At 44.0% G+C, this 26,221-nt stretch overlaps 1 protein-coding gene and 3 non-coding genes across 7 annotated transcripts in view; all 4 read left to right on the top strand.

Annotated features, from left to right (window-relative positions):
- The window catches only part of LOC8040291 (neuron navigator 2), a 183,827-nt gene that overhangs the window by 47,506 nt on the left and 110,100 nt on the right, over positions 1–26,221 (top strand). For all 4 annotated transcript variants that reach the window (XM_029988505.4, XM_029988504.4, XM_029988503.4 and 1 more), the window contains exons 5-6: positions 1,023–2,187; positions 9,454–9,513. In XM_029988505.4, the coding sequence (XP_029844365.3) occupies positions 1,023–2,187; positions 9,454–9,513 (1,225 nt within the window). The remainder of the gene's footprint in view (positions 1–1,022; positions 2,188–9,453; positions 9,514–26,221) is intronic.
- On the top strand, positions 13,328–13,401 carry Trnai-aau. The gene has a single exon. It is a non-coding gene; the product is annotated as a tRNA-Ile (tRNA).
- Trnai-aau lies at positions 14,048–14,121 on the top strand. Its single transcript has one exon. It is a non-coding gene; the product is annotated as a tRNA-Ile (tRNA).
- Positions 16,258–16,331, top strand: Trnai-aau. Its single transcript has one exon. It is a non-coding gene; the product is annotated as a tRNA-Ile (tRNA).

Raw genomic sequence — 26,221 nt, 5'->3', positions numbered from 1 at the left:
CTGATGACAAGATAACAAGCAGGCAAAATAACATGCATGGCCATGCATTGTAGCAAGATAACATGCATGGTCAGTAAAACAGTCCCGGCAGGGAAATCCGACAGTGCACTGGCCCAGGTCAAATTTCAAATTTGGGGGTTTTACGTGCCAAACCTACGACGGGCATCTGGCACGCCCCAGCGGAGGACTGAGGATTAATTTCGACCACCTGGGGATCTTTTGACGTGCAATCGAAAGCTTAGTTACACGGCGCCTTCTCCGCAATAAGCCTCCGTCATATTGCGGGCACGTGGCCCAGAATTAGCACAAACAACAATTCTCGGGAGATGCGCAGATAAAACTGCCTTAGAATTTTACGATGCATTCTGTATAAGAAAGTAAGAAAAAAGCAGATGTGTTAGTGCCGTGTCAATACACCTGACAGATACAGTTTGATGTTCTAAACGAATAGCCAGAAAGATGGCGTTAATAGTATATGTTTGTTTCAATAAACCTTCATTTGAGGGTGCGCTCCGTCTTCTCCAGTTTCGTGTCCTTGGTTTTTCGAAGATTTTCGCTTATCACATGTGACTATTTGTACAAAAGTAACATACGAAAACCCGCTCCCTTCTCACGCAGACAGCTGAAATTCTCTCTACTTAATACACCCTCGCTGGTTCCAAAACGCTATGGAATTTTTGTACGGTATGTTCCTCAGTTTAACACGAAACATCTATGCGGGACTCTATGGTGCGCGCTCGCACATTTACCGTTCATTCAGTTCATCTGCTCCGAAATGACACGTTAGCCGCTCCGACGTCACACCTCAGCTGTCGCTGTGTTTCATCTCACAGGTTGCGTAAGTGTTTACAATTTTTGTTAGCTTATTTGGAACCTTTTTCGCGCTACGAACGATTCTTTATTTCCCAATTTTATTCGCCCACTGTTGCGGGGAACCTGAAAGTACTATCAGATTTTGTGGACGTTGGGAAAAGGGCTATGTCAAAAGGATATAAAAATATGTCTTTTTGATTTGCTTCCAGCACCAAACTCCAGTGATGTAGTAAGGTCCGGTCTCCCAAGGTCTTCCCCATCGACGGATACCTTAAGCAGAAACGCTTCCAAGTCTACAAATGGTGGAGGTTCGCGCCCAACGAGCACTGGCCACGAACTGAGTGGCCAGGTCGCCGTGGGAAAAAGTAGCAGCTTTCAAGACAGCAACATCCACAGCTCAGCCACGGACGACAAACAGTCTGATATGAATAATGGCACACCCAACCCGGGCAGCGGAATACCAAAGCCTACGGCAGCCGTCAAGGGTACATCGAAGCATTCGCGAGAAGATCTCAGCGTCTTATCGACGCTTCCGCCCGAAAAACCGGAGAAGCCGGACAAGGCCAGAGAAGACGCCAACCCAATGACAACGATAGCGACGTCCGAGTCCATGGCATCACTAAAATCACCGGGCTCCAAGGAACATGTCCATGCCCAACAAGACCAAGTGACTAGCCAATCCACTGGCAAGCCAGAGACGCAACACAAGAACGACCGTTCCAAGAAGAACTCGCAACAGAACGTCAGCATCGCCATGGTCTCGCCGATCATGAGCACGCAGCATTCGCTAAGCAAGGATTCCATCACGTCTTCCACTGAGTCCTCAACCGCGACGTCCATCATCTCCAAGAAGGAACCGCAGGACAACAAGGACACCAAGGGTTCCCTCGTCGGCGGCATGGAGTCGACCATCAAGTCCGTCTCAGCCGAAACGAAGCCGGTCCCCAAGTCGAACGCATCCGAAGCCAAGGACGGAGATGAGGTCGAAGACGCCCTGGCCAACATCCAGCCGATGCAGCCGCTGAACAGGGCGTCACCTTACGGCGGCTACGCGAGGAGTCTGAGCGGTCATCGGGCGGCCCGTCTGCCGGCCTGCCTGCGTCTCCAGGCGGACGTGCATCGCGTGGCAAGGCACATGATGGCAGCCTCGCAGGACATTGCCCGGTTGTACGGCGCCCAGAGGGTAGGCACGGCCTCAGACTACGCCGAGCTCACGGCGGGCTACGTGAGCGACGGTGACGTGCTCAGGGCTCCGACCGCCGAGGAAGTGGCTAGCGGCTACATGAGTGAGGGTGGGGCATCTCTGTACGCCCGTCGACCCGTCAGGTGTCCCGTCAAGGATCCCAAGCTGGTCAACGTGCTTCAGGACGACAGGTGAGGACTCCCCGATTTACCTTTGTTCTTCTGACTGCTAGCTGCTTCAACCATAACGTTGAATCGTTAGCTTGCAATATTGGTCAGACCTTTATGTGTGAGTAAATAAACTAGAAACGTCAAAGCTGTTGAGAAAATGAAATTCATTAAATGAAGTGAGTCTTGAAAGAAATTATAAGGCTTTTAAAAAACGCCGACCTTAGAGTTTTTTGTGAGACAAGTTATTTTATTCGATTCACTCAAATGGTCTCATTATGCTGAGTCATTGGTTTGTTCTTATTGTATGAGACACCTTAACTTTGAAAAATGTATCTCCTGTATGACGCATTATGGTGCTTTTGGATGTACGACAGGTTTAAAGAAAAGTAAATTCCTCTAACGAGCATTTATTTTCTAAATGTGATTTTGAGACAATGAATCTATAATGGGACCTAGCGTGCGTTACATCCTGACGTGTCGCTTAAGATAGCTAACTTTTTGTTTAAATTACATGTTTACTTTTAAGTTTTCATTATCCCGTGCAGTTGAACTATTATTCATTTTACGTCACACTTGTCCTGCCCTAAATATATATCATCTTAGAAAGACTCTAGGTCTTATTGCACAAAGAATTTCACACATTAATCATTTACAAGATGCACTTATAATGTAGTTCTTGTGTACTGCCTTTATTATATCTAGACCTCAGTTCTTTCATAAATATATTGCACGGTCGTGCTTGTATAAAAGAAAAGTTTCGCATGTGTCCTCAAGCAATGCATCGCCGCTCCGCACATTGTACGTGTACCAGAGTTTGACATTCACGAGAAGTTGTGAACCATACAACGAACAGTGTGTAAAGGGTAAAAAGCAAACAGACTTTACCCGCATTCTTCGAACTGCAACGTAATGCTCGGGTTGCTTTAACGGGCACTATACGTGGGAAAGCAGCGACACTATCCGACGTGGAGTGCCCTAGAAAGTCTGCGATGAATTACTTTTGCTTGGAGATGAATTTCATAAAAATGGTGGGCTGTCATGCTATTTTGAAAGCAAAGTTCCAATTGTATTTTCGACATCGCCACTGCGCGCATGGTATGTCTACTAAAACTAGACATCTACAAGAAGTTAGGAATCACAGAACGCACAATGTTTAAAAACAAACCAAACCAGCCTACAATCTCCGAGCTGCATTGCAAGCCTCGGGTTGTTTTGACAATGAAAATAAGAGGGAAAATGGCGACACTATCCGATATGAAGTGCACTCGAACATCTACGATGCCTTCCGCTTAAAGATGGATATCATAAAAATATTACTCTGTCATGCAATTATAAAAGCAAACGTTCTCAGCCACTGCGTGCATGGTACATCTACCAGAGTAAGACATCTACGAGAAGATAGGACCCACACAGCAAAGAACGTTTAAAAACAAGCCAAACCAGTCCACATTCCCCGAACTGCATTTCAAGGCTCGGGTTCTTTTGACAGTGACAATAAGCGGTAAAAGGACGACACTATCCGACGTGGAGTGCCCTCGAACGTCTACGGTGCTTTTGGCCGGAAGATGGATCGGCGACCCCTTGGCGAAACTCGATCCGGAACCCCTTCGCCTCGCTGTCCGTGGAATGGGCGTTGGGTTCCCGCCATTTATCACGTGCCAAGGATGGCTGTCACGTGACCCTCGCCCTCAATCTTCGCCAACTTATTCCTCCGAGCCTCCCAAGATTTGAGGGAAATCTTCCAGGAACGTGTAAAAGTACTATTCCAACGGTCGAGTCTGAGCAGTGACAGTGTTTGTGGCAGTTCCTTTTAAGTACTTTCTGTTTCTCTCAAATTCAGCTTCTCGTTTCGCCTATGAGTTGCTTAGGGGGCATGTTTATTTATTTATTCATTTATCTATGTACATACACTCAGGTCATCGGCATTTTAGAGGGTAGCGGAAACAACAGATACAGTTCTGGTCTTGTTAATATGGACCGCGTCAATATGAATACCCCGCTATATCTACACCCTTTTTGGGGACAAACGGAATTTTTTTGTCTCGTTATTATGAACACCTCTCATTATGAACAATTTTTGAGGGGAGGGGGGGGGGGGGGCAGAGGTGTCCCTGTCAACGAGACATTACTGTATCGATGAAAAAACAAGGCAGTAATTTTACACTTATTTCACGTAGGTTGAAAACAGTGAGGAGTGTTAACGTTTTTAAACAATTGATCATTAACAATATGTGCAATTAGAAGCCGGAACGTGGATCCATTATTAGGGGGAAAAAGACGCTGATAGGTAGAATGGTATTTTAGAGCTCCTAAATGCGCTTCTTCACAGTATCGACATTTGAGCCATCTTACTGCTTCTAAACTTATTGTGGCTGGTTGTCTGAACCTTTACCTGAAATCACAGGAAGCGCTTTTCCGTCCTCCAGGAATACTAATACAGTCCTCGAGAGAGCAAAACGTCATCGCCTGAGCTTCCTGACGCCGCATCTAAAGTTTCTGGATCTCGTATTTTTGGATCGCGACTATCGCCAATTGCATCCACTCTGCACATAAGGCAACAAAATGGCGGCGCACGCAAGACAGTCGGGGAATGGAGTGTCCTTACTCTGGAACGTATAGCTTATGTAGTGGCTCTAGCATTACCCTGTACCCATCAGAACAAGTCGCACGGTGTGCTTATTATAAGAGAAGGTTTAGTACATCATTTGACAACCTTCTTGTTATTACACCCTTTACAAATTTGATAACTAGACATTATCAATCAATCAATCACTTTTAGTCAAAATAAACCTATAATAAACATTGCACAAACGCATCTGGGTCCGTAGCCTTCTTGGCTAGTGTTGGATTCTTTCAAAATGTACACAAATAAATAATGCGGCGACTAGCTGGCATTCATGCATGTGCCATACAACAAATATTTCTTGCTCGAACATTTTTTTAATATATATATAAAGCTTTTTCAGTGTACTTTTGAACGTTCTACCATTCTTTGGCCACGCACATTATGAGACAATGGAATGTTACAATTGTTTACGTGAACATTTCTAGTTACTCTACCTCAGTGAGAAATTATACTGCATGGTAATGGTGTATCCGTTGGTTTTGAAATAATGTGGCAGAATGAGCATTAATTGGTGTATTGGCTAATATTCTCATCGCTCGCTTTTGTAAGGAATTATTACATAAGTTCATTCTCCAGCAGCGCTATGTTTACGACTTGAGTAGATTGTAAATGGAGCTCCAACCTCCTCGAGTAAAACAAGGAACAGTTTTACATACGCTACGAAATAGACTATTTTGGTTCTGACCGGTTTGTACTACTTCTTAAACTCACTGACTCTATTGTCTTCCTAACTTTCCTTGTACTAAGAAAACACACCTCTAAAAGCGAGGCCACGAGAGTCGAACGTTTCTCCCCTGATGAGGAACTGTGGATGTGCAAGTGAAGCAGGTCAAGCATTTCTTTACGGATTTACGTTTTACGCACAAAAGCGCTCTGTCGCTTCCCCCTTGCACGGATGAGTGCGCGTGCGCGAAGGTAATGCACTTGAGGATAGATAAATGAACGCACTTCCTGCATCCATGGTTCTGTATAGTGCGCGAAATGTCTCTCTTAAAACTCTTATTCTTCTCAACCTATATCCGTGTTGTGGGAGACGTGCGCGCGGGAGTTTTATGTTTCTTGTTCAAAAGGTGTATGAGGTCTTTTTATTTATTTACTTCGGTTCTCAAGGTATCTAACGTGCACCATTCACTTAAGATTTGTATTTCCGCCCGGTGCAATTGCACGTTTATATCATAGGTAAGTGTCAAAGACATCGAATATAGCACTGGTTGTACCTCACTTTGAAATCTCTCAAAGTAACAGCTGTTCACGGGGAACCCGTGAGAACGCAAGCAAGCTGGAGCAGCTCTGGCTTAATGAGGTTTGGAACGCCTATCACGAGAAAAGAAATCACAAATCACTTTCAATCAAGCAGTTTCATATTCGTGACATACTATGTATCTTCGCTAAGGAGTATATTTTTCGTTCGATTTGCATCGTGAAATCGGTCAGTGATACTGGGGATAAGATGTCTATTTAATTAGTCACTTATCTACACAAAAGTGGTCTGCTGTTTCGGTAAGCTTTGTGAGAGTATGACATTAAGCAAACAGAACGTCAAACAATAGGGTCCAGAGTAGCAAAGAAACAAAAAGCATCAGTCGGTTTAAACATCACAGTGAAAAAAAAACCTTTAAGGAACGAGTTATTTTACGTATTCACGTGCGAAATTACAAGAGTCAACTCGTGTACTAATTACAGAATTGTTGCTAATTTATTTATGTAACTACATATTTATTTAGAATACAGTGCAGGCTTTTTTCAATGGAACCAGGCAGGTGTTGAGAACAAAAAGCAAAGCTAAGAGGAATACATAAAACAAGAATAAATTTTATTCACCAGTTCATGTTCATATAAACATGCGTATTAAAAAAATAAATACAAACAAAGGAGTAGTTACAGTGTCAGCGTAACCAACAATCAGTCAGTTGATACAGTTCGATACAGTTCAGTTAGGACAGTTCGACACCACTATTTCCTCCAGTCTCCAGAACAAACTCTTTCAAGCTGATTTGCAGTGGCGCGTTCTCTGCCCTACAATCTATTATCTTCTTATATGGCTATTCTTTGATTCGTTTGGGTTACAATGCGAAACACTCGACTTGAATGAGGCCCCGTGTGTAGAGGCAGACCATCGCGTCGGGCAACACAAAACAAACGCTTTTGTTGGCCCGGAGCCCAGCGAAATTTCCGGCATTCTGTCTGCTCTGAAAGCGCTTTCCTTCCATCGTACTATTAGATTCGGGGATTTTTTTGTTGCAGTTGTTGTTTTACCGCAGAAGCGGTAAAGAAAATAAAGTTTGAGTCACTCAGAGAAGCGGAATGGTCGTGAAAAATAAACAAGAAAGAAATATATACACGAATCGAATGTCTTTTTTATGGCCAAGAAACATTTCGGATCTACGTATATAATGGAGTCCCCCTCTACGTCAAGGATACTGACTTTTCATTGTGAAAATGGTACGCGATAAATGTATGTATACAAAAACAAGATCATGATGTCGGCGAACCGCTTCTTTCATCGCCTACTAGCATTGACCGGTCCAGAAGCTGAATTATACGCCGAAACTGCGATAAAATGCCGAAAAGGTTTGACATATTCGTGGCTTTCAAGCTTTGCTTAGCTTGTGGAGACTGAAGAAAAGACAGCCGCTTCACTGGTGTCTACGCCCGTTCTACCCCGCGCTCGTCCTGAGCGCGAGCTAGTTCGGTCTGCCTCACGAGGCATCTTTATACTTCTTCTTTTCGATCCCCACATCATCCCCCTCTTGGCAGGGGGGGGGGGGGGGGCAGGGAGTTTCCTAATCAGTTGGTTACATTTCGTCGTCGCTGAGTCTGATGTTCGCCAGTTCTGGTGGTAAGGGTAGTGTTCGGCGCAGGCGTTCGGGGCAGGCACGGCCAACAATAAGGAGGGCGGCCTCGATGTCGGCAGGTGTAAGGGCCCGTGATTCAGCTCGCACCAGCGCCCGCTGGCGGTCTTCTCGGTCGTGGTGAAGTGCTCCTTGATGATGTTGTTCGCATGAAATGAGTGGGACGCGGCAAAGTTCACAGATGTCGGCATATTCTTCCTCGTCGTAGGCGGCGGGTAGATCTGCAGCACAGCGCTCCGTCAGTGTCCGTCGCCGGAAGGGATGGGGAACGTCTTCTGGTGCAGTCCCTTGTGGCACTTGAGGTTGGGGAACCATCTTAAAGTCCCAGTGCGTTTCCGGAGGGGTACTTACATTGCTCATTCTTGAGATGAAGTTTGATTAATGCAATAACATATTAAAGAAATTTAAAAAAAAAAAAATCAAACGCGAAGATGTGTCCATGTGAATTATGTCCTTCAATGGGTGAAATATCCATTCATGCCATGGTGTGGAGTTTGCAGCTTTGGTGTTATTCTGTTTATCTGACTTCATCTTGGAGGTTTTAATCTAACACGCTTTTCTATTTCAGTCAATGTTAAATAGCGCTCGCTCCGACGATACAGGCCAAGCGTACAGTTCAGATGTTTGAGTCGCAAAGACCGCCGAGAAGTCTAGCCGACCCTTCTTTCCAGACTCGCTAACTTGAACATTGTGCGACACAATTAATGCGAACTACGTTTATAAACCTGTCACGATCTTAGCCGATATCGCATGTATGGGCAGATCTGAGTCGCTTATCCTCTCTTGAACCTTCTGTCACACAAAATAGCAGCTTGAATGTCAACGGAAGTCTTTCAGCCGAAATTCATTTATTTCTTTGACATAGCTTAGCTTTTCAGATCTCCAAAATCATAAACTTCCTTTGTGTTCTTTTTTTTTTTTTTTTTGGTTATGAATAATGACATTCCACGTGCTTCAAATATCTTCTGACAAACAGAGTCGGGAGCACACGGTTAGGCTATGTAAAAATAACTGTTGGGTGTGGTGGAAACCATATTTCGGCCCGAGGAGGCCAGAAATATGACAGCAACAAGCTCATAAAAAGCGCCATCAAAAAGGGACACACCCTTCTCTAGTCAACGTATGTGTAAGTATAGAAAAAATATGTAAATATTTTATTCTGGTTTTGTTTTCCTATAATCCCTGTTGTGTTTCTTTGCTTTTTTTTTTCTGGTGTTCTACTTTTGATTGCTATCTTTTTTTCTTCTTTTTTTTTTCATTATGGTGGCATGATTACATTACAAGGCTCTAACACATTGTGTTTCAAGAACACCTCTGTTCTACCTTGCTGTTGCTCTGTTTTGTTTAGCTGTCCGTTTGTGTTTAGAAGTTCTTAATTTTTGCACTATTTTAATTTGTGTTTTGTGTTCGCTCCCTTTCACTTTTTCCTTGTTCGCCTCTCTTCTCTATATCTCATTCTCTTTCTCGTCTGTGCTTTTCTATTTTATTTGCTTCCTCTTTCTGTTTTCTTCTATCGGTCCTTCATCATCTTCCTATTTCTCTGTCTTTTTCTACCTTTCTTTCTCGCACCGTTCATCTTTTCTTTATTTTACTCATCTTTATATTTTTATCCCTCTTTTCCTATAATTATCTCACTCTCTCGTTCTTTCCTGATCTTTTTCTTTTTCCTCTCTCTCGTTCTATCTTTCTTCACGTCTTTCTTTCTTTTCCCCTTTCTCTTTTTCTTTTCCCTTTTTCCCCCCTTCTCTTTTTGGTTCCCAAACACGTTGAACGGGATTCACGGATGGATCGCCACTTCCGTTCACGCAGCCACTGCAGCGCCACCTTGATGCACCCCAGTGTCCGCCATCTGTGTGCACCTCGTAAAGGGTGAGTGCCGCACAATGACCGCTACAAGTAGCACCTAGAAGGCAAGGCCTGCGCGTGACGTCGTCATTAGTGGACCCCCGACACGTCCCCAAGCTGCAAACGCAGACGAGTGCGTGTTGGAGTGTCGCCGTCTGCTAGCATCCCGCTCGTTGTAAGACGCTGCAAACCATGCTGGCGGTGACGGTGACGCCAACTAGGCGACGTTGTCTGGATCCACTAGTGATGACGTCAGAGCAGGAAAGGTTCAGGCCTTGTCTTTTAAGTAGTGCTGCCGATACGAGCAACATCGCAGCTGTCCATCAGCGCTGATGCAACGGATATGTTTCTTCCTTGAGACTAACCCATCCAAGCGCCGAACCAAACATTTACTGTAAAGTGAATGAATAATGAATGCTTTGAAGCTCGAAGCGGATACGTCGTGAACAAGCTTGAACCGAGGCTCGAGCCCCTGTCGCAAGGGTCAATATAGAAGGCTTCGTAACCCTGACTACTGCTTTAGGTCTATCGGGTTGTTTACGGTCAATCTAATTAATACGGAAGAGCTGAAGTTGGACGCAGAAACTCTTTCAGGTTTGCAACGTCGTTGATCGCCTTGATGGTGTCAGGATCGCAAATGTTTCCTTGGGTTTTGTACATACCGGATGTCTCTGTGAAGACTTTGAAAACATGCAAAAATACTCCAAAAGCCGGGAGACGTCATAATTAAAATAAGAACGCCGACTTGACATAACCGAAAGCTTCTAGAATCGTGGTTTCTTCGCAGGGACACATCCGTGTGCAACAAAAACCGCGGCCCTCTCCACGAAGCTTACACGGACATTCGTGATAAATAGCGTGGAGTTTAGGTTGAACCCTGCATTTGCTGTGTAACTACTGATGATGCCTCCCGCACGGGAGGCGAAACGTCTAATGAAGTTGATTTTTCAGTTATGTCAAGTCGGCGTTCTTATTTTAATTATGACTTTGAAAACGCTCATGATTCCCGTTTTCGCATCGCTGGCCTCGCGTTTCTGACCTGCTTCAACGCGTCCTAAAATTCACCGATTTATGGATGTCTGCCGCGACACTCAGCAAATTTCTAATTAGGACCATTCGTTTATTTTTTACTAATTAAAAAGTTAATTAGTAAATTTAAGGAAATTATTTCGCTGATTAGTTGTCATCTTCGTCTGCTGGGATGTGGAACGCGTTCTGAGCATGCGCAGAACCTCTTTTCTGCACTATACCAGACGTCGCGCGGTCGTCCACAGCTCATTCAAACTTTTCGCTGGGGTGATATGCACAGGGAAGATGAAAACGCTTCAATTGAAGCATCTTATGCGTTTCGTTTACCTATTGCCTCGGTTAACAACCCCCGAAACGGCAAGGCCCCCCCCCCCCCCCCCCCCCCCGCCGTTTCGAGTGAAGCAAACTCAGTCGCCACGTTGAAATATGGCGTCACTCGTAATTGGGTTAGGCGGGAAAGCCTAAACGAAATAGTTTCAGCATAACTGCAATAAAAAAAAGTATAGTCAAGAAAGAAGAACACTATTGGCTCGAACCTCTTGAGTTCTAGTGATTTGCTATTTTGCCCCAACTCAGCCTACGTCAGAATTCACCATAACGACCACCACGGAAAAAAAAAAAAAAGCGGTCTGTATTCTTTCGTTTGTTGCGTTCCTTATCAAGATAGACAAAATGTCCTCTTTTCAATACTCGGCAACGCGACAAACTTACAGTACTGCTAAATAGGCCATACGCTTCAGAGTAACACCATTTGAACCATCTTGGTGTTAAAATCGTTGGTGGCAGTTATCCGATGCTTCATTTGAAATCGCGAGAAAACGGTTTTCTGTCCTCCAATGATTGCAAAACAGTCCGCGACAGCGAAAAACAAAATCGTGTGAGTTTCCTTGCACCACATATGTAAATCTCTGGAAGGTCGCATTTTAAAAATCGTAACGATCGGCTACCGCACCCGCACTGCACCAGTCACAAAAATGGCGGCGCCGTGAAGACAGTCGGAAAATGGAGTATCCGTACTCTAAGCTTATTCAGGGTCTCTGGGTAAACTCGCACGCTGCCACGGTCTCGATAACGATATGAAATTTCCCAACATTGTCCTGCTCCGCCTCGAAACGATGACGAAACGACGGATCAGAAAGCGGTATTTTTCGAAGGCGGACATTTGCATAACCCTATCAGCGGCTCCAAGGCGCGGGCACTTCGATTGATTCGGTGTTTAAGATGCACTCAACGGTAGTCGCTAAGGACTAGAAGATTAATTAGCTCATTTGGGAAACTGCCTGATAATTTACCCGGAGGGGTGGCTCGCTAATTAAAGCAACTCCGATGCTTTTTAATTGGACTGTCTGCCTAACTGTTATTAATAGCTCGCGTTGATTTTATCGGTCGAATACTTTTTCTCGATGAATGTGTAAGAGGCGTGATAAGAGCTTAGCTCGAGTTCTGTAAGTTCTGTAATTGAAAGCATTCCTCTTTTCTCTTCGCCACAATTATTATTCCCTCCTCGATTCTTTGAGATGCTTGTGGGTTGGAGTTTTGGCACTAGTCTTTGTTCAGGGACGAAGAGGCAAGTTCACTGGAAGAGTTCGGTCGCTGTCAAAGTGCTTGGAGGCTCAAAAGCCATGTAGTGTCAGTTCACAAAACTTTACAAGACAGTAGCAACTTCGTGAGGCTAAGCCTTCAGGAAGTTGCTAAAGGATAATGTTTAAAAAATGAAACACTCCCAAGATATTTTTGCGATCTTTTCAGTTCTTGGCACTTTTGCGAAGAAACATGCAGCCTACCTTAGTGAACAATTGACAACTAATTAGATAATTCCCAACATATGCAGCATGGTGCAGTAGGTCTATCAATGAACTCGAAAATGATCCTCTTTGGAACGCAACTTTCAGGATCTTGAAAAGTCATAGTTGTCTATGTTATGCTAAGTTTGTTGGTTTTTCATTTTCATTTTGCTTACTTTCCAGTACTGCATTTTAGTTCCTAAATTACGGTCTCTTAGCCACTGAAGTCTAATGTACGATACATGTATAATCTTATCACAGTGTCCTTATCAATTAAGGTAATATTGTCACACAAATTATAAGCCTAGTAATTTTATCATGCCGAAATCTAATTACAGCGACCTTATCATGCAGCAATCTAGTCACAATAATTAATTCTGTAGCAACCTAATCTCTCTAATCTTGTCATGCAGCAACCTAATCTCTGTAATCTTGTCATGCAGCAATCTAGTCACATTATTATCGCTGCAATTCAACAAGATTAATCTCGCCACTAGTCTTGGATTTGTGCGAAACGAACTATCTAGCTGGCTTACGTCTGGCCTGCTAAGCTCAGTCGGAAGGAGGCCATTATATGTTTTCATTGTAAAATTAAGAGATTGTAGAGTTTGATATTGTGCTGTTATTGCAATACCTAACGTTTTCATACTTTAGTATTTTTTAGGCTTCCCAACATTGTCCTCATCCGCCTTGTTGTTGATGTTTTTTTGCATTACATCACATTACATACCTATTTTCTTGAAAATCCAGCGGCCACTGAAACATAGTTACCATCGTTAGCGAAGAACCAGTAACGAGTAACTGGTAACACTTACGGAGTAAAGATAACAAATAACGGGTACTAAGTGGTAGGGGACAAGTAATGGGTGGCAACTAGTGAGTAATCGAGTAATGAGTAATGAGGTGACAATTAACCAGGTTCCAAGGAAGTAGTCAATTAATAATCAGCTGTATAGCGACACGGTAATGAGGCTAAAGCTTGATTATATCAACTGACTCCTGCTGTGGATTTGTTGTTTTCATCTGGCCTGCTAGCTCAGTCGGTTAGAGCGTCGTGCTAATAACGCGAAGGTCACAGGTTCTATCCCTGTGCAGGCCAAAGCCTTTTTATTACATCATTCTTAAGAGATGACTCTGCAGAATTTAATATTGTGCTATCGGTGCTTGGCTTTTTCATACTTTTGGTATTTTTGTGAGGGTTATAAACTCCATGACATACTATTAATGAAAAAACAGTTAGGGCGCGGGCGAGCTGGTGTAAGTTTACCATTTTTTAGACCACCTGAGACTGGGTTGGAGAAACACGACGACGTCTCGTCTTTTTGAGACGTCATCGTGTTTCTTCCACCCAGTCTCAGGTGGTCTAAAAAATGGATGACATACTAGTTTTTCGTGGGTTTTTTTTATGAGCCAGCAGCCATTGAAATGTAGTTAATATCTTTACCGAAGAACCAGTGACGAGTAACGGGTAACGATTGCGGAGTAACGGGCACAAGTAACGTGGGCACTAAGGTGGTGGGTGGCAGCTAGCTAGTGAACGGGTAACAAGTAATGAGGCGCCAATTAACCGGGTATCAAAGAAGTAGCCAACTAGTATTCAGCTAAATAGTAACTAGATAACGAGGTTAAAGCTCGACGAAATTGCTAGAAACGAAAATATGCATGCGAGGTTGTTTTTGCTTCTTTTTTAGATTATAATGCTCGATTGAATTAATTGACTTCAGCTCGCCTTGCCCATGTCATCTGGCCTGCTAGCTCAGTCGGTTAGAGCGTCGTGCTAATAACGCGAAGGTCACAGGTTCGATCCCTGTGCAGGCCAGTTTTTTTTTTTCTTTTTATCTGTTTTTTTTTTTTTTTTAAGTTTACCGGCACCTCATTCTTTTACTACACTGAAATGGCGGTTCCCTTTTCAGTTATCTGGTAGTCATGATATTATTAATAACATTAGGGAGTTTTAGCGAGTCGTTTTTCGAGCACACAGTTCCGAAATCACGAACGATGCAGCTGGTCCGTTCCGTGAAATTGTACGTGAAATTTGACATGTTTTAGCGAATCGTGAAACTGGCGCAACCGTGTAAACGATGATAATAATAGTGTTTGACGGTGCCGCCATCTTCTAGTAAACATGTGAAACATTCTGCAACGGTGGCGGCTCGTGTTTCCTGCGTACGACTGATGTAAACAAGACGGCCGATGTAACATTTGCTGGTCGGAATTTCAAGAACTGCGAAGCTAGGCAGAGTAAAAAGTATCTGAATGACCGTAAAGGTATGTCTCCGTCATCTTCAACTTTCTACGATCGTTCGCGTTGTGTGCCGTCGAACCAAATCTTTTCGTCTGCTCGCGGTCGCCACGGCAGTGCCAGCTAGTCTGCCCGGAGACTGCAAAAATTTACCAGCACGCGCAGTTTACAGCATTCACGATCGCTTACCATTGTGAGCAGTTCTCGATATGATTTGGTTCAGACTCTCGAATGAAGCTGAGTAACATGGACGGCAACTCGCCTCCCGCTATACTAAGCCTAACGATCGGCTGGGTCGGCGAAATCAGTCGCCGAACCGACCGCCATCTTTTTTTTTTACTCGAGTCGAGAACGGTGCTGGCTGCGTTGCGGTGGCGACTCCAGCGGCCGGAACGGGAGAAACGAACGAGAGGAGCCTCACGACGCCCCGAACGACTCGCGTGCGCATGCGCAGTGGCGTCGCCGATGCATTCCAGGGCTAAATGTTCGCGTGGAAACGACCTGCTAAAACTCCCTATTGTCTCTCTACACACTTTCCCTTTCCCAGTCAGCAGCGCGCGAGGCTGGACCGAAATGGTAGGACGGTTCCAAAAGTGCGCCGCCAGCCCGCCACTCCAACTACACTTGAGAGCATCATGCTGATCGAGCATTATGCTGCAATGCGAAGGTCCGTTTCACGTATAGACACCAGCGGGCTGTTTACAAACAGAACCAGCGTTTGGCCCGGTGTGGGCGCTGGTGCGCATGCGCAGGAACCAGATGCGCCTGAAGCGTCTGCGTATTTCAATGTGACGTCAGAGAATTTAGTCGGTGTATTTTATTTCATTTGTTTGATCTTGAGGGCCCTCTTTCTAGGGCATTACGAAAAAAAAAAAAAGGGGGGGGGGGGGCAATACATTAAAACCTAGAGCTAAAAAAACAAACAAAAAACGCACTTTTCTGATATAATTGAGAGTTATGAATAACAGAAAGCATTGGTAGTCTAACTATACATAGCAAAAAGAACAACAACAGTTTGGTGCAGCGCTGTGCAAGCATCGGGCTGAAGACAAAAAAGAAAACGCTTTGTAGGAATTTTGAGTGACAACCCACGATGAGCAAAATGGCGACGTTTCAGGCACGCAAGATAGCCTGTGTAGGAAAGGGAATTCATCTTTCCCCTTCTTTCCAGCGGCTTGCACCACGCTCTCAACCCTGTAGCTTTGATAACACTGCGCAAACTGAGGCGATCCCATAGTTGGACAGGGACGAAGTTGAATGTATTGAGAAATGCGGCAAATTTGTTTAAATGTGCTTGGGCGCGTTTTGACAGGTCTTAGCGGATTGATTCTTTCTTTCTTTTCTCTTCGGCTTCTTTCGTGCGTATTTTCCTGTCACGTGCAGAAATAAACTTGAGTTGTCAGTCAGCGCTGTGCTTGTTTACACTTGTACCTCGTTTATCCTTTGCTGTTTTTCCCACTCGTACTAGGCAATCTATGAATCTCAAAAACTATTCAGAAAATGGTTAGCGCCAAGAAACGACGAATCTGCACTCCTTGATTGTTCGGTGGTTTTGAACATATACCGAAAATCATAAAATGTCAAAACGAACTGTTTTTTTCTTTTTCTTTTTTCTTTTTTTTTTTTGTTTGTTTGTAGTACATCATTGTTGCCGCAAAGCAGCTGAGATTAACTTTCTAACTTCCAAATTCGCCGACGGATCGCGTCTTGTCCGGCCTGCTAGCTCAGTCGGTTAGAGCGTCGTGCTAATAACGCGAAGGTCACAGGTTTGATCCCTGTGCAGGCCAGGTTTTTTTTTATTTATTTTTTATTAAACGTTTTGGCGTTTAACGTTATTCTTTTAACGTTCAGCGTTATTCAGCATTTTATTACAATAATCAACCGCACCTAATATCACAAATTGTCTGCGTGCGTTGTTTGCATCGCCTCGACTAGAGCTGCGTTAGAGACGTTTCCTCGACTGTTCATTTTTCTTCTACTTTGAAACTTTCCTCTTTTCCTGCCTCAGTCTCGGGCTAAGAACAAAATGGTTAACATCCACCAGCTCGCCTGCGCAATCACTACATTATCACATTATATTAATTGGTTCGTTCTACTGAAAGTGAAACCCCGTTTTTATTTATTTCATAAGTTGCACTAAAATAACCCTTGACTTTCCCCCTCTCTCACCAACTTAAATGCGGTAAATCGTCATTACCGTAAAAAACTTAATTTTCGGAAGGACCTCATTTTTGCGGAGTACCCGACTTCGAAAACAAAAATCGCGAAAAATGTATTACGTGACATACCAGCCCATGATAACCAATAGTTCATATCACTCTAAATCACAATATTTTATGGTCGCCAAATATTCATGAAACCCGCACCGCAAAATTCTCGAAATATTGAGACAGCGAAAATAAACTTGTTTACGGTGTATGCCTAGCGGATACACATTTCTTGGCCATTGAACTGTAAATGTTTAAAAAAAAATGTGCTAACAGAAAAATCTCTTATTATTTTCTTGATACCCGCTATTCCCTAAATATATTGATCATATAATAAACGTAATGTATGCAACAATTCATTACTCGTGTTAGTCACAAGGTTTTTCCCTCGGCATGTACATGGTCATGAAACATTACATTACATCAAAACATATCACCCATCGACTGTTTATGTTTATATATATATATATATATATATATATATATATATATATATATATATATATATAATTGTAAGCTGATTTGTAGCGGCAGAAACACTACAAAATTGGCAAGAAATCTGAGGAGCTTCGCTGTAAAAAATTTATCAGTATAAAAAAAAGTTCTTTATATGAAAATAAGTTTACTAACAAAACATGTTTGACACAAAATCAGCAGAGGACTGTCCCACTAAGTTCTCGAACTTTCCTTTCCCCTTCCATTTGCTTCTCCGATCGTCCCAAACTTCTGTCCCAATTTTTCATTATGTTGGAATGTGCCTTTATTAATCGAATGATATTTTCACAAGTTAGCGAGTAAAGCCAAACAAGAAAAAATGTTTCTAATTTTTATTTATTTCTATTCGCAGTTAACCTTGACGGAAATTCCGTCCCTGTTTCGTTTTGTTAAATCTTAAGTTATTTATCACATATTTGGTTTCACAATTAGAGCGATTACAAAACAATACTCCTCTGTCTTTCGAAAGCCAGATAATTTTCCCGTTAAAGTTATAATGGGTTGCGCAAACCGGGTGCGCTAATGACTTTCCTTTACTCTAATTTTCAAAACGCATTTCAATCACTCATTAGTACTCCGAAAAAGAAGTGATTAGAACTTATAAGTTATACGTGATTTTAATTTGTTCATTAAAGTGTTTTCTTTCTTTTTTTTTGTAGTGAATTTGAATTTTTATAGTTATATTTTGATGATTGTGTTTATTGCTGCGGTATTTATTCTGTCAATATTTCAACAGCAAACGCCTGTAAAGCTAAATGACATTGAATATTTTATTTAAGAACGTCTAGCAGTTTTCCGATGCCCTTTTGACCGTCTAAGTTATGTAATGCTTCCTTTGAAGTGGACTTTCATTATCGTCATGCGATTCGTATAAAGCCTTCTGAAACGCTTGCATACAATGCACACTTTTTTTCGCTTCTATTCCTCCAAGAATTTATCGATGGTTGATTTAGCGAGAGCACAAAAGATCTGCTGTTCTGGCTTCAAATTTTCTTGCGCAGCTCACTCGGGTTCAAATTTCAGAGATTCAGACGAAACAAAATCACACTAACCAAATACCAGCAGGAATATTTCCAGTCTGCACTTTAAAAGTTTGTATAAATAGCAATTATTAAACGCATAGCAGCTTCGTAAGCTAAGACAAAAACAGCGGTCGCTTATTGAAGTCGATTGAAATCCCAGAAAATTATTTAAATAAAAACGACCATCATTTCATTTTCACTCTATGCATATTTTCCGCCCTGAAACATTTAATGCGCCGAGAACAAAGAATGACACGCGACATATTATTCTAGTGTTGAAGAGGAAAAAGCATGCCATGCACGCCAGATTCAAAACATTCAGCTTAATTCCAAGACTTTCTCTGAGTTAGCTTAGAATCATCTTACACTTGTCCAATAAGCAAATGATGCTCAGTGTTTTTCTTGAACATACAAAATTATACAAGGAGGTTTTGTATCAGACGAAACCTAGTCGTGACTTGCATGGTTTCAAAGCCCCCTGCTGCGTTACCGGTTAAACACCCGAACGAACAAGGCACGCTGTTTCCCCACGCTGCAGATCTTGGCTAAACCCCGTCAAAGTCGGTTAGCTAGAAGCAGCGTATCCGCTTTATGAGTCCGCGTTACAGCCGACGACGATATGGACCCCCGGCGACGAAAACTTCCCGCCTCATGCTAACGAGCGACCGGCTGTTTGCTATCGGATCCCCCGGGACCGTATAAAAGGGCTTCCCCCTCCCGAGTCTCCCCCCATCACTCCTCCCTCCCTCCCCTCCGACTCCGAAGTGGAACCGCCCGATCCCGTCCAATCGATACAGCGCCGCTTGGGCCTCTCCCTATGCACACCACTCGCGTCCCGAGTCCTTGGTGCAAAACGCCGTGTAGGAAGTGGTCGCACGTTGCGCGGAACCACATGCACCCGGAGCCATGCGCAGGGGACGTGGACACGTCATGGTGAACATCTGTCGACGGTCGTCCTCAACGTCGCTGTGGGCCGTGCCGCTTATTTCCGCTTTGAACAGGCGCGTCATGATCTCCGGTGTTGTCTGGTGAATGTTCCTTCGGGTGCGTTCAGTCCCCTTCTTGTTCTTGAAGACGTGTCTACCATCATCGGCCCTCGTGTGTGACGGTCTCAGTGTCCCTGTCGCTGTTGCGGGGAGTTCTCTACGGTCGGTCGTCTTCATCGGTGTTGTCTGATGAGCGTTCTTTAGGGTCTGCTCACTCCGCTTCTCCTCGTTCTTGAAGACACGTCTACCGTCATCGGTCTTCAAGCTCGACGTCCTCGGTGTCCTGGTAGGCACCAGGTCTCGCCGTCTTCCTCCAGTGGCGTGTGTGTGTGGGATCGCGGTGTCAGGTCTAATTCAGATGTAATTCAACCTTCATCTCTTACTTGTGAAGTGAGTTGTTCAAGTGGAAAAGGTGAGCCGCCTTGTAGAGGAGGACATCTGAACGAGTGCTCGCCGAGTGCCATCGTGTTCACTACACTGTTTCGCTCCGGCGGTTTCCTTGCTATTTTGCGATCATATTGTAAGCTATGGGTGTGTGTACCGGTTGTTCAGTGTTACAACCTTTTATGAACTGGCTTCAGTTTAGGGCTTTAGTTGCCCGCTCTGACGTTATCGGATGTCCGGAAGGACTCGCATCTTCCAAAGCTCCCTAACTTTCTCGAGGATGCCTTGAAGATCCTGGCTTCTTCGGTAGCTTTTAGCCGTGGTGACTTTCGGTAGTTGTCCCTGACAGTCTTTCCCCTCTTTGTATTCCATTCTGGTTCTTAGTCTCCGTGTGTTGATTTGGAAATCGTAGGTGTCTGTTATGAAGTGGTCTCTCATGTAACGAAATGTAACTGTGGCCTACAGCGTTAATTTGAGACGACGTGAAGACTTCTGTGTGACTGAGCTGTTTATGGTACAGTTCGGCGTTTAGGTACCTTACCTGTCCTCATAGCTAACTGTTGAGCGTGTTTCGAACTAGTGATTTTGAGTACTACAGTCGCTGGCAAGACTTTCCCGTCGTCATTAACCTTCTCCTTCTTGAGATAGGCTGCCTTGGAAGGAACGGCTGCAGTTGAAGAAGACTTTATTGTTTTGTTTGTTTGCTCAATGTGATATATTTGTAATTTCCCATTGTGCCTGAGGACGGGCACAAAGATTCTGTGAAGCAAGTCGCCTGGAAGTTGCATTTTTTCTCACGCGTCTGCTCAACGCCTCTTCGTCGAGGGACATATGCCTAGGAACCACAGTATGAACAAACTAGATTAACAGCTTCCATTGCTCGGAGTACAAAGATGCATCGCTCAAGAAGGTACGATCACTACAAGTAAGTGCGACGTTTCACTTGTTATCGTGCCCCCACAAAATAACAAAATAATGCGCACAAATATCCAGTGCTTCCAAGTACCTAAAGTACTACTTCAAGTAGGTTTAGAAAACTTATACTTTTAGTTGAAGTACATTATCTGAGTATGTACTTGTACTTAAAGTATTTTTTTCTGTTGCTTTTCGAGGAGAGTACAACGCCCGACTTCAAAGTACATTCCCCATATTTGGTCCTGTTGGATTAGTTTCACAAAATACCTAATGCTTTGTCAGCTTTGAAGAAATACTTGGAGGGATACGCTACTCTCACTAGAAACGTGGGCAAACGGCGCATCACTCATTTCTCTGAATGAAGTAATGGCGGCTATAAGACCGGTACAAATAAGCGCGTAATAAGCTGACTGTGTGAAATAGTTCGCCGGCGAGAATAAAACAACTACTCTCTGGACATTTGACATTATCGGATATTCGCCGCCGTGTCCGAAAATAACTCATGCACCCCGAAAAATAACTGATGCACCCTTGAAACCAATGCATACCAGTTATTAAAAAAAAAATGTGTAGGGGAAGATATATTGTTTAAAAATTCTTGTACTGTACTTTGGAAGTACGTTGTATTTATAGTACTTTACTTGAAGTACGTCGACAGGTGTACTTTACTTGAAGTACATAAACTTTCATTAACTCTGTACTTTACTTAAAGTACTTTTTAGCTGTACTTTTTCCCAGCACTGCAGATATCGCACCCACAACTGTTCTGTCGCTTCTACGCTGCTTCTGATCACAGCAAACAGCCTGTCTCTTGGTTTCTCCGGATAGTTACGATGAATGCCAGCAACGCTGAGATGCATAGTGTTGGCGAGTTGGACAAAATATTAAGGCGTGTGTAACAGGCACGTAGCCAGGATTTTGTTTCGGGGGGGGGGGGGGGCGGGGGGGGGGGGGGGGGGGGGGGCGTCCGCCCATGATTAAATGCAGTATGAGGGGGAGGGGGGGAGAGGAGGTCCCAGCAAAATGGAAGAATTCGGGGGGGCCCGGGCCCCATGGGCACCCCCCCCCCCTTTCTGGCTACGTGCCTGGTGTGTAACAATCTCAGAAATGAATGGGAACAATTGCGAGCCAAATAAACTGTCTTATTCTAGCGTTATGTTCAGGTAACCACCGCATCTGGTCTGTCAAAGCAATAAGGCGCCATTTTAGTGGCTCTCGGCTAAACCAGCTGTATTTTGCAGGGGTGCTACTGTATGTTCTGAGACGAGTGGTGAACTTTTGCAAGAAGCCTCAACTAACGGTTACATCGTCATCCCTAAGATCAGACAATTCCGAAAACCATTTGCCTCCTTCCCGTGTTTTAAGCGAAAATTTTAAACCTGCTCGAATATTTTTTTTGTGCTTTTTTTTTTTTTTGTAGTAAAGCTCGTTACCATGGTGTTGAAATGCCCTTTCACAAAGTGAGGCTTATGACCCCGGGCGATGAGATAAAGGCGCGAGATTTTCGCGCCGTTTCGCAAGCTGCGTCTGTCCCCAAGAGATTTCCCCAAACTCCGGAAACATTTTGGTGTCCCCAAAATGTCTTTCTCCCCCTCCTTTCTCTCTCTCTCTCTCTCTCAACAAAGACACAATCCCCTCTTGGCGTTTCCGCTTGAAGGAGTCAACAGCACACTTCTCCAAGGTCGACTAGCTGGTTGGATGTGCCCTCCTGCCTCATGGGGTGGAGGATTTTATTTGGCTATATTATTTTTTATAGCGAGGGTATTATATTCTTCCCCCAAAAAAAAAAATAATGTTTAAAAAAAAAGTCCAACAATCCATTTTATAGTTGGGAAGTAGCCCGCAGTAATTCCGAACGCTGAAGCGAGTGGCCCGTTGACAGATGTTTTACCTTGGGAAGAAAAAAAAACATGAACGTGGGGATGTAAAAAGACGGGTGGCGTACTCAAGGTATAAAATACCATCACGATGTTTTCGGCATGATCTGATCAAAAGTTATAAAAATAAAAAAAATGGTTTGTATTGCAGTTACATTTTTTTTTTTTGCATGAAAATAACACCTATCTACTACTTTTTTTTTTTTTTTTTTTCGATGGTAAGTCGGTTGGAGATTTAACTAGGTCTAGGAGGCGTAATCTCAACCTCCCAGGTGTCATTGAAATTGATCAGGGATATTTAGCGTCTTCGTGCTGAAAATATCCGACACACGAAAGGTAGTAACTTTAGCTATATGTTACACTGTAGCCTGTCACTCGCGTAACGCCGTCAAATACAGCCAACACCGATTCCGGTCCCGAATGCAATCTCGCGCGTGGGCTGTTCTAACCGCTGCACCGCAGTCTTAAAAATGGAGGTACGTGTACTTTCCCGCAGGGCGTCCGGGGCGCTAATGACAGCGGTGAACGAAGGAGCCTGGTCGAATGACGTGACCCAAGATATCTATAGATGTTAAAATTAGGTCTTCAACACGTGCATACGTTCACGTTCACGTCAAGCTCCGTGTCATATATTACCGAATTGATTTTAACGACTCTTAGGCAGGCTGGAGATTAAAAATCAAGATGATTTAAATCACGGTTTAAATCGTGATTTAAAGAACCGGTTTTTCAATGATGATTTAACAAAGCTTTCCCAAACAAATGTGCCCGACAATATCGTTTTATGTACTGCTTTCCTATCATCCGATGCTTTCTATGTTCATTTGATTTATATATTATATAATCACCAAAGAATAAATATAGCAGGACGAAGACAAGTAAAAAGCGGTGCTCTTTTGGCAAAGCGTAGTTCGTCAGTTACGTTATATCCTATGGCAAGAAAATGGGAAAGCGAAAGGAAGAACTAAATACGAGGAAAATAATATATTGCACACAAATCAAGAACGCAAAAAAAAAAAAGGAACCTTTAAAAAAAAAAGAAAAAAAAGGTGAATTTGTTCTACGGCGTGTAAACTAACGCTTCTAAGGCACTTTAGACGACCCGTAAAAATCGGTTTCTCAACGTATCGCGCTGAGATTGATTACAGAGAAGCAACCACGTGGTGGAAGCACGGGGCGAAAATATCGAAGGGTCCTTAAAAATATCAACGGATGAGCTTACCTTGTTCAAACAAGAAATATCTGTTTTGGGCTATCGGCGGCGGCATTCGCAGACGACGTCATGACTGGGCTCGCCTAGTTTAATCTTCCGCCGACAGATGTCGGAAGCGTCGAGTGCGCCGGCAGTTTCCGAAGATCATCTGCTGAGCTCGGCGGCTCGGCGGCGGCGCGCTCGACGCTTCCGACATCTGTTGGCGGAAGATTTAACTTGGCGGGCCCGGCCATACGTCGTCTGCGAATGCCGCGGCAGATAACCCAAAACAAGTATTCTTTCTTCTTTTTTTTTAACGAGGTAAGCTTATTTGTTGATATCTTCACACAAAGGTTTCACCACGTGGTTGCACCTCTGTAGTAAATCTCAGCGCAATACGTTGAGAACCCGATTTTGCCGGGCCGTCTAAAGTGCCTTAAAAGCGTTAACTCACATGTTGTAAAAAAGTATAGCGGGGTTTACATCAATGAAAACCAGTTAATTTTATTACTTTCAATTTACAGCAATTGATGATAATGTAGTGATTGCGCAGGCGAGCTGGTGGATGTTAACCATTTTGTTCTTAGCCCGAGACTGAGGCAGGAAAAGAGGAAAGTTTCGAAGTAGAAGAAAAATGAACAGTCGAGGACACTAGAGACGTGTCCTCGACTGTTCATTTTTCTTCTACTTCGAAACTTTCCTCTTTTCCTGCCTCAGTATCGGGCTAAGAACAAAATGGTACAGCAATTGTTTCGTTCGCATTGTTTTCAGTGGCCGGACGGATTGACCAGCCAATCTGACATGTTTAAAAATGCATCTGAGTAACAAATAATTACTTTTTCTCTAGGTACAGTGATTTAAATCAAATTAATCTTATTTAAACCAGATAAATCTTATTTATTTAATTGTTTTTATCGTAATTTTTTTTTTTTTTTTTACTTTGCCTATAATGCCTATTATGTTCGCGTTTCTCGCTTTGCGATTCGTTTTTTCCCGTTCTTGATCGGCCAATGCCGCAATAATGATTGACTGCGAAGCAATGGTAAGGAAGAAACGCACTGCATTTCTTCCGTTATCAGCGACGCACATACATTTCGTAGGTTTCCTTATTCGCCGAGCTCGATCTCTTCGCGCACCGCAGTAGTTGGCTCATCGGGTGCTCCGCAAAAAAGCAGACGTACGGGCGTTTATCTTAAAACGTCCCTCCCCATTCCTTCCCCCACCACCAAAAAAAAGAAATGTTGCAGTCGTCGTCTTATCACCGGCTCCAACATTCACCGCCTACCGAAAAATCCGCTCAAGACATCAGCGTGTTTAGGCTCCTTCATTTTAACTTTCGCTCGCTCTCTCATCATTCGCGACACACTTCGTCCAGACAGGCATCGACGTGTGCACTCTGCAGAGAGTCGGATAACGGCACCTCTTCCTCTGCCCGATGCCGGTCCTCCAAGGAGAGAACTCGGAGGGGTCGTCATCAGCGCCCGTCGGCCGCTACACTTTGTCTGCCCACAACGTGGCAAACCGCGAACGGCCCCCCTAAAGCAAATCGGACCGACAAAACGGAGCAACTGACAGCTCTCCGCAGGACGATCCGTTGTCACGTGACTTCTTCCGACGTTCTGATTGGCTCACGGGGAACCGTAGCCTTTGCCGTTTGCCAGGTTACGGTGGAACCAAGCGTATCACTCCCGTTTCTCGACTTTGTTTCCTTTCGAAGCCACCCTGACGGCAAACCGCGAACGCTACGTCCCTCGTAGAGCCAATCAGAGCCTCGAAACGAAGCACGTGACGGTTCTATGCGGGAGAACTGCATTTCGAGGATCCGTTATCACGTGACTTGTTCCGACTGTTCTGATTGGCCCGCTGGGGGCCGTAGCCTTCACCGTTTACCGAGTCACGTCCAAAAAGAGTGCGTCGCTCCCGTCTCTCGGCTTCGTTCCTTTCGAAGCCACGCGGCGCCGCGCGCTTCCGAGATCGCGCTCCATTGCACCTTAACATGGACCGCTGCGGACGCTGCGAACCAATCCTGGAGCCAATCTAGAACTGTGAACTTACCACGTGACTACCCACTCCGTGCCCTTCCCAAAGGTCACGCGACACCAGTGTCGTATACGCGTTACCGAAAAAAAAATAGTAACGAAATCGTGTTACTTGCAAATAAAAGGAACGCGTTATCGACCTACGTAACCTCCAAATAGAGAGTTTTAGGGAACCGTTTTGGCGCATCGGAGACGGTACGATAGGCCCTCCGGTGCGAACTGCGCATGCGCGACTCTTCTGTAATGGCGCATGCGCAGTTTGTGCCGGTGGGCCCATGGAACCGTACCGGATGTGCAAAAACGGTTCCCTAAAACCCACTAATAGAAGAAAACCTTTACCGTTATATTTGCCGATAAAACGCACGATTCTTTCGCGTTATTTTACGCAAGTACAAAGTCGTTTTACTAATTTTTACATTACGGGTGTGCAGAAGCGCCATATTGCGAGCAGCATCATGACCACGCAGAAATTTAACAGAATTATTTTATCATTTTTTTTCCTTCTTATATGAAAGGTAGGTAGGATTCCTGCAAGAATTCGTATCACTTGACGCCTAAAA

This window comes from Ixodes scapularis, unplaced genomic scaffold, assembly GCF_016920785.2.
Source record: "Ixodes scapularis isolate PalLabHiFi unplaced genomic scaffold, ASM1692078v2 PGA_scaffold6__148_contigs__length_123643588, whole genome shotgun sequence".
Taxonomy (NCBI): domain Eukaryota; kingdom Metazoa; phylum Arthropoda; class Arachnida; order Ixodida; family Ixodidae; genus Ixodes; species Ixodes scapularis.
The sequence above is the reverse complement of the archived record's forward strand: the minus strand, read 5'-3'. Positions and strand labels throughout refer to the sequence as shown.